The sequence below is a fragment of the Bos indicus x Bos taurus genome, chromosome 8 (genome assembly GCF_003369695.1).
Source record: "Bos indicus x Bos taurus breed Angus x Brahman F1 hybrid chromosome 8, Bos_hybrid_MaternalHap_v2.0, whole genome shotgun sequence".
NCBI classification, from domain to species: domain Eukaryota; kingdom Metazoa; phylum Chordata; class Mammalia; order Artiodactyla; family Bovidae; genus Bos; species Bos indicus x Bos taurus.
Window position 1 is genome coordinate 24,731,123 of NC_040083.1, and position 12,710 is coordinate 24,743,832.

Sequence of the window (12,710 nt, forward strand, 5' to 3'; positions counted from 1 at the left end):
GGAAGCAGGGAGGGGTTAGATAGGGGTAGGGGATTAAGAAGTACAAACTATCATGCATAAGATAAATAAGCTATGAGGACACACAGCACAGGGAATATAGTCGGTATTTTATAACAGCTATAAATGGAGGGCGTGTGTGCGTGTCTGTGGCTAAGTTGCTTCAATCGTGTCCAACTCTGTGCTACTCTACAGTCTGCAGCCTGCCAAGCTCCTCTGTCCACGGGATTCTCTAAGCAACAAGCTGGAGTGGGTTGCTATCCCCTCCTCCAGGGAATCTTCCCAACCCAGGGACTGAACCTGCATCTCTTACATCTCCTGCACTAGCAGGTGGGTTCTTTACCACTAGTGCCACCTGGGAAGCCCCCATAAACGGAGTATAGCCTGCAAATATTGTGAATTACTATGCTGTGTTGTACACCTGTAACATATAAATGCTGCACATCAGTTATAATTCAACAAAATAAATAAATAAAATGAAAAACTTTTCCTTAACAAATAATTAGATCCTTCCCCTCTCTGCCATTTTTCTTCTCAATAAAGGGCCTTAAATAAACAATAAACCATCCACTTGGTTGTTAAAGACATGCAGCTCCAAGTCGTTCTTGACATCTCCCTCTTACATCCCATATTCAATTGCCAAGCTCTATTCAATTTACATCCTAAAAATCACGTTTCCATTCATGCTATCAAATAATCCAGGTCACTTCATTTGAACCAATGCAATAATCAACTAATAAGTAGATCCACACTTTGGGTGCCTCCAATTGAACCTCTGCAGAGGAGTCAAAGAGGTTTTTTTGTTTGTTTGTTTTACAAATGCAAACCTGATCCTATTACCTACTTAAATATCCCTCACTGACTTGCGATTACTCTTGGAATAAACACTGAAATCCTTCATTGTTTCTAAAAGAGCCAACACGATCTGGCTTTCATCCAGCATTTCAAGCATGGTTTTTAAGGTCAGTTTTTCCTCCACCCTTTCTGTTATGCTTCAGGGCATTCCACATGCTGTTGTCCTTACTAGATCACCTTGAAATATTACTTAGTTGAGAAAAGCTCCAATAAAACAGAAATAAATAATTCCTACCAAGCAGTAACAAGAAGTCTTTTCTTCTAATGGATCTAGGCAATGATCAGTAAAGGCTACTAATATAATTAAATGAAAGGCTGATGGGGAAATTATAATGAATTGAATGAGTCTGATAACACCTGAACCCATGGATCAATCTTTCAGTTCAGTTCAGTCACTCAGTCATGTCCAACTCTGCGACGCCATGAATCACAGCACGCCAGGCCTCCCTGTCCATCACCAACTCCTGGAGTTTACTTAAACTCATGTCCATGAGTCAGTGACACCATCCAACCATTTCATCCTCTGTCTCCCCTTCTCCTCCTGCCTTCAATCTTTCCCAGCATCAGGGTCTTTTCCAGTGAGTCAGTTCTTCGAATCGGGTGGCCAAAGGATTGGAGTTTCAGCTTTAGCATCAGTCCTTCCAGTGAATATTCAGGACTCATTTCCTTTAGGATGGACTGGTTGGATCTCCTTGCTGTCCAAGGGACTCTCAAGAGTCTTCTCCAGCAGCACAGTTCAAAAGCATCAATTCTTCGGCGCTCACCTTTCTTCACAGTCCAACTCTCACATCCATACATGACCACTGGAAAAACCATAACTTTGACTAGACGGACCTTTGCTGGTAAAGTAATTTCTCTGCTATTTAATATGCTGCCCAGGTTGATCATCGGAGAAGGCAATGGCACCCTACTCCAGTACTCTTGCCTGGAAAATCCCCATGGATGGAGGAGCCTGGTGGGCTGCAGTCCATGGGGTCGATAAGAGTCGGACACGACTGAGCGACTTCACTTTCACTTTTCACTTTCATGCACTGGAGAAGGAAATGGCAACCCATTCCAGTGTTCTTGCCTGGAGAATCCCAGGGACGGGGGAGCCTGGTGGGCTGCCACCTATGGGTCGCACACGACTGAAGCGACTTAGCAGTAGTAGCAGCAGGTTGATTATAGCAATTATATCCATTCTTTAAAGTCATGCTCTTCTTTCATGAAGTCTTCCAAAGAGTTCATGATGAGTATCTTTAAGAATGTTTCCTTTTTCTGAATGTTTATGCCCTCTCACTGAATGATTATGTAAAATCTTTTTCTTGAGTATTTGTTCTATTTCTTAAAACATGTTAAATTATTTTCCATTGGGTATCCCAAGAAGATAGATTTTATACTCCTCTATGTCCCTAAATCCAACCAGTCCATTCTGAAGGAGATCAGCCCTGGGATTTCTTTGGAAGGAATGATGCTAAAGCTGAAACTCCAGTACTTTGGCCACCTCATGCCAAGAGTTGACTCACTGGAAAAGACTCTGATGCTGGGAGGGATTGGGGGCAGGAGGAGAAGGGGACGACGGAGGATGAGATGGCTGGATGGCATCACTGACTCGATGGATGTGAGTCTGAGCGAACTCCGGGAGTTGGTGATGGACAGGGAGGCCTGGCGTGCTGTGATTCATGGGGTCGGACACGACTGAGAGACTAAACTGACTGACTGACTGATATCCCTAAATAATAACTAATTGGACTTAGTAAGTGGTAATTAAATATTTGAGAAATAAGTCATCCTAAACCAGAAATGAGAAAAGATAAAAGGATTATTGGGGAAATACAGATTAAAAAAAACAATAACTGCAGGGCCAAACTATAGATATGTAAAATAATTATCGTTATGAATACTGATGTATCTGTAAGTTTTCCACTATATATATAAGAACTGCTGAATACCAACACAAATCTTTGTAATTTCCTAAAACTACAAATACTAAAGAGAATGAGTATGGTATTTTCCTCTGGAACAAGGCTGTACTTTTCAAAAAATTTTAAACACTGGTGGCTTTATTCCAAAAACTATTTGTTAGAGAATACTGTAAAGCCAAAAATGTATAAGGTCAAAAATTATATAAAGCTGAGAAAACACCTAAAAGCAAATGAGCAGCTTCATTCTACTGAGATAACTGGTCACAGAATACTATAAATATAAGCAACATCTTTGACATTTCATAATTAAACACCTCCAATTTCAAATTTCTCAGGAAGAAAAATAAGGTATAAAAGTCAAAAGAAATTCTATTCATAGAACTAGATTACAAATACACAGAAGATCACCATATTTTAATATAAATTTCTAAGATCTTATATAGTAAATACTTCTTGGCAGTACTACCAAAGAGAAAATTTTTTCATTTCAATAAAAAGTATTTATATTTTCAATGCTACTTACCCTGTCGGTCAAACAATGAATCAGCAGCTGTAGCTTTATTTGAAGGAGCCTCTGTGATTGGTCTGAGATATGTTCTGTAGCCCTTTAAAATCGATGCCATAAAGCGCAAAAATGCCTCTTGAATTTCCATCTCAAGTTGTGTCATCTTCTTTTGCCAAGAGAAATCTGCTTCAATTGGAGTCATCTCAATTGCTGAACCTTCTTGAGTTTTTCGGTGAACTGACAAATGAAGAAAGAGAAATAAATGACATTAATACATAATGTTATACATATATAATAACTCAACAATTAAGGGAATTGTCAAAATAGAGCCCATGGCTTCTTGAAACTCCTCTCCGCATTAGCGTGAAGGGTTCACTGGCAGAGGCTCACAGGGAGGCACAGAGAGCACGCTCAGACACCAGGAACCACATAGTAATCTCTCACTACTGGAATTTGTTTTGCAATGAGACTCCCATTAAACACAGCAAAACTACGTTTAAATTTAACAAGAATTCTTTTATATACATTCTTTCATTAAAAATATCCCTTCTTATAGTTAGGGAGTTTGGGATTGACATGTACACACCGCAATATTTAAAATGGATAATGAACAAGGACCTATTGTATAGCACAGGGAAATCTGCTCAAAGTTATGTGGCAGCCTGGATGGGAGGAGAATTTGGGGGAGAATGATACATGTATGGCTGAGTCCCTCTGCTGTTCACCTGAAACTGTCACAATATTGTTAATCAGCTATACTTCAATATAAAATGAAAAGTTTAAAAAAAACTCCTTTTCCTCACATTTACCTGAGAATAGCTGGGGATACAATTTCTTCAAGGTGCTAATCAGATTTTTGCATGGCTTTTTGGGAAGCTGCTTCCAGTTCATGTTCTTCTTTTCATCTGATCTATTAAATAACAACATAATTAATAAAGTCTGTTATAATCTGTCTTTACTTAAACAAAATTCTTATGTCAAACTAAAAAAGAAGATGGAAAGGGTATTTATACTGACGTTACAATTTAAGAGTCTGCATTCTTCAATGATCACTTAAATGATCACTTAAATTCTTAAGTGATTTCCAAGAAGTTCTCTTTTCATTTCAATCAACCTCAGCCAAATTTGGTCATCTCATTCTAACCCTCCAACACAGACTTTCATTAACTGGAGTCATGAATATAACACAAGTCTTGTTTCAAAGTTACATTTTAGAATTATAATATTTTAAGTGTTAAACTTAACTGACTTGAGACTTAAAAGTACCTATTAGAAGCAAATCTCAACAAATATCAGAGTCAGTAACATACAGTCTATATGTTACAAACAGTCACAAACTCTACAAAGATGAAAGCACTATGTGCCAACCATGAGCTGGAGCTAATGCTATATCACTTACCAATATCAATGCTAGAATCTTAAATTCTTAGGTATATATTTCAGGGATATTTTTGAGTATATTAACCATATATTCAAAGAAATATGCATAATAATGATCATAGAGGCTTTGTCCGTACTTTAAAATTTAACTGCAATCTAAATAGCCATCAACACTGGTAAATACTGAAAACAAAGTAGAGCTACATGTATCAACATAGAAATGCTCACAGAAAATGCTAAGGAAAACAGCAAATCAGAAAACTGTACACAGAGGGATGGTATGGGGAGGAAGGAGGAAGGAGGGTTCAGGATAGGGAACACATGTATACCTGTGGCGGATTCATTTTGATATATGGCAAAACCAATACAATATTGTAAAGTTAAAAAATAAAAATACAATTGAAAAAAAAAAGAAAACTGTACAAACGTAAAAACTTTTAAAGCATTCAAAACAAAACATCATTTATACTAGTATAAATATAATGTGTATTGGTGGAATCTGGACTCTTAGTGGAAGATTCATGCAAATTATTTACATTATTCTCTATAATTCTTTGGTATCTAGAACATTTCATAATTGTATAATTAAACATTCAAAACTATTTTATAAATAGTGTTTTGATCTATAGAAATTATACAGAAGTTATTTAAGCCTGGGCAAAATTAACAATCTCTATTATTTTATTCAGAATAGCAAATAAAATGGGGTAAATCTTTGAGTTACAACTTCAAAATAACTTCCAAAGCACCACAGTATATGCAACCTTGAAGTAACTTTTTTAGGGATAGTTACTAAAAAATAACAAAATGTGTACTACAAGAAATATTTAGTGCTTGCCAAGTAGTTCATTGTTTCCAGGCGACAAGTAAATCTAAATGTCCACAGTGGAGATCGATCAAGTAGGTGCACTAAGAGGATATGGAGCTCACTTTCTCCCATCAATACATCAGAAAATACACTGACACGTGGAACAATTCTCATGAAAAACTAACTGAAAACTGGCAGGTGAACTACTGTACCACTAAGGCAATAAGACAGATACACATGGAAGGAAAGAAAAGTGATTTGAGTTGGGACCTGTGTCCATGGAGGGGACTCAGAGGAAAAAGAAGATTATAAGGTGGACACCCACCCAGGGGAGGGAGCAGTGAGAGTCAAATGCAGGGCACCCCAGTCTAGGAATCCTATGCAGGGGAGACAAGCCTGTTTGGAGAACTGCTGGGACTAACAAGAGGTAAAAGAAAAACAAATTTTTCAAAATGGAAACCGTTTAAGAGTTCTCAAGAATAACATTAAATGTACCAATATTCACCTTATAGGGAGGGGTACCAGAAAACAGAAGAGGGGGTCAAAAATGTATTTAAGTAGATTATAGCTTAAAAACTCCCCAAACCTGAGAAAAGAAACATATCCAGATAAAGGAAGCACAGAGGATCCCAAACAAGGTGAACCCAAACAGACCCACATCAAGAGATACCATACTTAAAATGGCAGAAGTTAAAAGTAAACAGTAAATTCTAAAGGCAGAAAAAGAAAAACAGACACTCTGAACAGACCAATCACTAGTACTAAACTTGAATTTGCAATTTAAAAAATTCCCAGAAAACAAAGTCCAGGACCAGGCAGTTCCTCAGGGAAATTCTACCAAACTTCTCTTTCTAACAGTACTGCAAATTATTAAAGAGGATGAAACACTCTCAAATTCATCACCACCAATACCCTGTTATCAAATCCAGACAAAGGCACTACAAAAAAGACAATTACAGGCCAATATCTTTGAATATAGATGCAAAAATTCTCATCAAAATATTAGCAAATCAAATCCAACAATATATAAAAAGGATCATACACCACAATAAAGTTGGACTTACTCTAGCAACACAAGGATGGTTAAATATAAAGAAATCAATCAACGTGACACACCACATTAACAAAAGGAGAGGAAAACCACGTGATCATTTCAACGGACACTGTAAAAGCAAATGACAAAATTCAACCACCACCATAAAAACTCTCAATGAAGTGGCTACAGAGGGAACAAATCTCAACATAATTAAGGCCATATATGACAATTCACAGCTAACATCATATTCAATGGTGAAAAGCTGACATCCTTCCTGTTAAATTAAGCATCCAAATTGGAAGGGAAGATGTCAAACTGTTACTCTTTATAGATGACAGGATACTTTATATAGAAAACCCTAGAAGTACAACACAGATGAACTTACCTACAAAACAGGAAGAGATTCACAGACACAGAGAACAGACTGGTGGTTGACAAAGGGGAACAGGGGAGGGAGACAGATGGACTGGGAGTTTGGGGATGGAAGATGCAAACTATTACATTCAGAATGGATAAACAAACCCTAATGTACAGCACAGGGAACTGTATTCAGTATCCTGTGATATACCATAGTGGAAAAGAATATTAAAAAATAATGTATGTATGTGTGTGTATCACTGAGTCATTATACTGTACAGCAGAAGCTGGCACAACATTGTAAATCAACTCTACTTCAATTAAAAAAAATTTTTGAAGAAAATCCTAAAGTCTCCACACAAAGACTATTAGAACTAATAAATGAATTTAGCAAGCTTGCAGGATACAAGATTAATAGACAGAAATCTATTGCTTTTCTATACAGCAATAATGAATTATCAGAAAGTTTTTTAAGTAAATCCCATTTAAAGCTGTATCAAAAAGAATAAAATATCCAGAAATAAACTTAACCAAGAATATGAAAGACCTCTGAAAAGTCATGGAAGGAAAGTGGAGATGATACAAAATGGAAAAATATCTCTTGCTCTTCTTGAACTGGAAGAATTAATATCACTAAAATGGTCATATTACTCAAAGTAATCTACAGATTTAATACAACCCCATCAAAATATTCATAACATTTTTCACAGAAATAGAACAAGTAATCCTAAAATTCATGAACAACCACAAAAGACCTCAAATTACCAAAGCAATCCTGAGGAGAAAGAACAAAGCTGGAAGTATCACATCCCCAATTTCTACTGTACTACAAAATTACAGTGGTCAAAACAGCAAAAACAAAACAAAACAAAACACAGCAACAGCACATTTTATGTCTGGCAAAACACCAGACACATAGATAACTGAACTGCACAGAAAGCCCAGAAATAAACCCATGCATCTACAATCTATTAATCTACGATAAAGGAGGCAAGATTTACAATGAAGAAAAGAGAGTTTTTTCAAATATTGGTGCTGGGAAAACTGCAGAGCTACAGGTAGAACAAATGAGATTAGAACATTCCCTCACACCAAATATCCAAACAAATTCACAACAGATTAAAGACCTAAACATATGACCTGAAACCATAAAAGTCTAAGACAAAGAGAACAAAGGCAAGACACCCTTTGACATAAATCATAGCAGTATTTTTAGCATCACTCCCCTAAGGCAAAATAAAGGCAAAAATAAACAAATGAGAACTAAGTAAACTTAAAAGCTTTTGAACAGCAAAGGAAATCATCAACAAATCAAAATGATAACCTATGGAATAGAAGAAAATATCTGCAAATGATGTGACCAACAAGGAATTAACACCCAAAACATCTCATACAACTCAGTATCAAAAAAGCAAACAATACAACTCATTATCAGCTCATACAACTTATTATCAAAAAAGCAAACAATGCAATAAAAAAAATGGGCAGAAAGAACTCAAGAGACATTTTTTCCAAATACATACAGATAGCTAACAGGCACATGAAAAGATGCTCAATATCACTAATTACTACAGAAGTGAAAGTCAAAACAATTTTGAGATGTCACCTCCTATCTGTCAGAATGGCTATTATCAAAAAGAAGACAAATAAATGCTGGTGATGATGTAGAGAAAAGAGGACACTCATACGCTGTTGGTGGAAATGTAAATTGGTAGTGGCACTATGGAAAAAAGTATGGAGGTTCCTCAAAAAACTAAAAATAGAATTACCATATGACCCAGCAAATCCACTCCTGGGTATATGTCCAGAAAAAAAGAAAACACTAATTTGAAAAGATATATGCACCCCATTATTCATAGCAGCACTATTTACAACTGCCAAAACACGGAAGCAACCCGTGTCCATCAACGGATAAATGAATAAAAATTATTAACAGACTGGTTCCAAACAGGGTAAGGAGTACGTCAAGGCTGTATATTGTCACCCTGCTTATTTAACTTATATGAAGAGTACATCATGAGAACGCTGGGCTGGAAGAAGCATAAGCCAGAATCAAGACTGCCAGGAGAAATATCAATAACTTCGGATATCCAGATGACATCACCCTTACGGTAGAAAGCAAAGAAGAACTAAAGAGCCTCCTGATGAAAGTGAAAGAGGAGAGTGACAAAGTTGGCTTGAAACTCAACATTCAGAAAACGAAGATCATGGCATCTGGTCCCATTACTTCATGGCAAATAGATGGGGAAACAATGGAAACAGTAACAGACTTTATTTTGGGGGTCTCCAAAATCACTGCAGATGGCGACTGCAGCCATGAAATTAAAAAATGCTTGGTCCCTGGAAGAAAAGTGATAACCAACCTAGACAGCATATTAAAAAGCAGAGACATTACTTTACCAACAAAGGTTCGTCTAGTCAAAGCTTTGGTTTTCCAGTAGTCATGTATGGACATGAGAGTTGGACTATAAAGAAAGCTGAGCACCGAAGAATCGATGCTTTTGAACTGTGGTACTGGAGAAGACTCCTGAGAGTCCTTTGGGACTGCAAGGAGGTCTAAACCAGTCCATCCTAATGGAAACAGTCCTGAATATTCAGACTGATGCTGAACCTGAAGCTCTAATAGTCTGGCCGCCTGATGCAAAGAACTAACTCATTGGAAAAGACCCTGATGCTGGGAATGATTGAAGGCAGGAGGAGAAGGGGACGACAGAAGATGAGACAGTTGAATAGCATCATGGACTCAATGGACAATGAGTTTAAGCAAGCTCCGGGAGTTGGTGATGGACAGGAAAGCCTGGCATGCTGCAGTTCATGGGGTCGCAGAGTCGGACACAACCGAGTGACTGAACTGAACAGACTGGTAAAAAAAAGAGTGAGATTCTGCCATTTGCAGCATCATGGATGGTCTAGAGAATATTATGCCTAGTAAAATGAGTCAGACAAAGATAAATACTATGTGATATCATTTATATGTAGAATCTAAATACAAAACAAAAAAAAATGAACACAGCAAAACACACTCACATTTATAGAAAACAAACTAACGGTTACCAGTAGAGAGAAAAAAGGGGAGAGGGGCAAGATAAGGGTATAGGATTAAAAGACACAAACTACTATATACAAAATAAATAAGCAACAAGGATATACTGTATAGCAAGAGTCCTCAACCTCTGAGCCTTAGACAGGTACTTTAATGGCAGTATTAGATTAGAAATAAAGTGTACAATAAATGTAATGTTGCTCAAATCATCCCCTAACCACTCTACCCACCCCCAGTCCATGGAAAAATTATCTTCCAAGAAACTGGTCCCTGGTACCACCCAGTTTGGGGACCACTGCTGTACAGCACAAGGAATTATAGCCATTAGCTTTTAGTAACTTTTATTGGAATATAAGCTATAAAATACTATATCACTATGCTGTACACCTGAAAATGGTGTAATATTGTAAATCAACTATACTTCAATTCTTAAAAAGTATTGAAAGCTCAAATAAACAAACGTATGGAGCTACAACAATACCACAATTACAGTTTTCAAAATACAATGGTAGATTCATTTCAAAATTATTTTTTAAGGTACATCAAATGTTTTCTTCCTTCCTTAAGTTATTCTTTGGGTTGATGCAAGCCTATTTTCCCCAACCAATTCTACTGCTGTAACCACTGAAGTCTCATCCCAAATTCTTCCTCTATTCATTTTCTACCAATATCAAACAGGAAAGAATAAAAGCACTCCAGGATCTGGAATCTGTCACTTACACTAAGGAACTTTCATTATTTACTGCTCTTTCCCACTTTGTTGTTGCTGATTTTGGGCGATGGGATGTGGAGGGAGCGCCTAAACATCCATCTAGAACTGGATGGATGAAGCTGCTTTTACGAGTGTGGTACTCTACTCTCTGAACCCTCAGTTATACCACTGCCATACAAATTTATCACCTCTGTAAACACAAACTGTGACTGATTTTTAGTATCAATTTCTCTACAATCCCTGTAAAATTCAAATCTCGAACTGAGGCAACAGCATAATATTACCCTATATTGTGACCAAGGTCACTATGTTGTGACTTACACATGGGTTCTGAATTAAACCTAGATATCACAGCTCTTGAGCTCTGAAAGCAGGGTTTACCCTTTTTCTTTTTAAGAATCCATATTATCTTCTGATAAACATAAACATCTCCTGCCTACTGTTAAGATTATTATCCAATATAAACTATTATAATACTGAACACATTGAATCTTTTTCAAACCACATAACATTCTAGGATTCTGATACCTGTCCTGATTGAGAATCACTGAATTGACGACATATTAACAACTTTTAAAAGTAGCAATTTGTATATGCTTTCAAAGAGCTATAATTACATGTGGAGAAAAATATAAAGGGAGATAATATAAAAAGAACCAACTTACAGATATAACATGTTTGTATCCAAGTCAATGCAAACAACATCTTGTGGTGGGTCATGAAGATCAAAATACCTTGAGTCAACTCCAACTATAAATGGTAAAGGTGCACTGAGCACTGCCGCCAGTAAAAGAGGACAAAGGGGAATATATGGGCACTGCCACTGAAATGGAAAGATCATCTGGGAAAAAAGTTTTAAAAAATTAACCAACTTTTAAATTTGCAATGAGAATTACGTAATTAACTAATATTACAGAAAGGGACCGTTAAAAAGCAGCTAAAGTCTAGTTTCTTTCACTTTAAACTTCATTCCAAAATATAAATGACTATAAAACATTACAGGTTAATCCTATGAACCAATATGATTAAAACCTTTAGACATGACAATGATCATAAGCACAATTAAAATGCTAACAGCTCTTTGAACGTTAATTCTAATGTCTATAGAAAATCCACATTCCTATTTTATGGAGAAAGTAAAAGGAAAAAATTGATGGAAATTTTATAAAACAAATTCATGATTTTTAACTGATGCATTTCATCCATCTATTAAATTTCAAGATAACCTCTGATTAAAATTCAACTAAGAACATCAAAATGAAACAAAAAATTTAATCAATTATCTCAGGAATAGTAACAGTCAACTAAAAATTTCAACAAAAATTTTCCTAACTGCCCAAATAAACACAAAATGATCCACTTCAACCAATATTAAAATTTTAATCACTGATGACAAAATCTTTCCTCTATTATAAAAATCTTTGTAATCTTTCAAGGTCTAGTTCAATTGTCACCTTACACATCATTATTCACCCAAATAATTACCTATAGCATTTACTACCTCTGCCAATTATTCCAGATGATTACATAGAATTGGAATTTTGTCTTCAATCATTTACTTGCTTTCTGGCAACTGAGCACTTAACATGTACCAAAAACTGTTCTACATTGATGGGGCTATAATGGTGTATAAAACAAAGATCCATGCCCTCATGAAGTTTATAGTACAGCATAAGAGTCAGCAAACTTTTTCTGTAAAATATACAGAATACTTTATGGCTTGCAAACCATAATGCGTCTGTCACAAATAACTCTGCCTTCATGTATGAAAGCAGAGGAAATATATAAATAAACAGCCTATGTTACAGTAAAACATATTTATGAAAAACAAATGGCAGCCAGGATTTGACTCAAACACCTGGTCTAGCAGGAAGAGAGAAAACAAAAAGAAGACATAATAAATAGACTATATGCCATGTGAGAGAGTGCTAAGTGCTATGAGGGAAAAAAAAAAAACAGTAAAGCCAAGAAAAAGGTACTAGAGTTTAGAACAGTAGAGAAGAAAGAGGCAAAGTAGGCTAACAGGCCAAACAGGGTAGGCCTCATTAAGAAAGAGACACTGGGCTGAAACTTGAAGGTGGTGAGGGATTTAGTCAAGGCGATACCTAGGAGA

General features: G+C 36.3%; 1 protein-coding gene across 2 annotated transcripts in view; it reads right to left on the minus strand.

Moving 5' to 3' along the window:
- DENND4C (DENN domain containing 4C) overlaps positions 1-12,710 on the minus strand; it is a 117,852-nt gene that overhangs the window by 59,917 nt on the left and 45,225 nt on the right. For both annotated transcript variants that reach the window (XM_027549161.1, XM_027549160.1), the window contains exons 10-12: positions 11,263-11,438; positions 4,071-4,171; positions 3,280-3,498 (exon numbers count right to left, since the gene is read on the minus strand). In XM_027549161.1, coding sequence (XP_027404962.1) covers positions 3,280-3,498; positions 4,071-4,171; positions 11,263-11,438 — 496 coding nt within the window. The remainder of the gene's footprint in view (positions 1-3,279; positions 3,499-4,070; positions 4,172-11,262; positions 11,439-12,710) is intronic.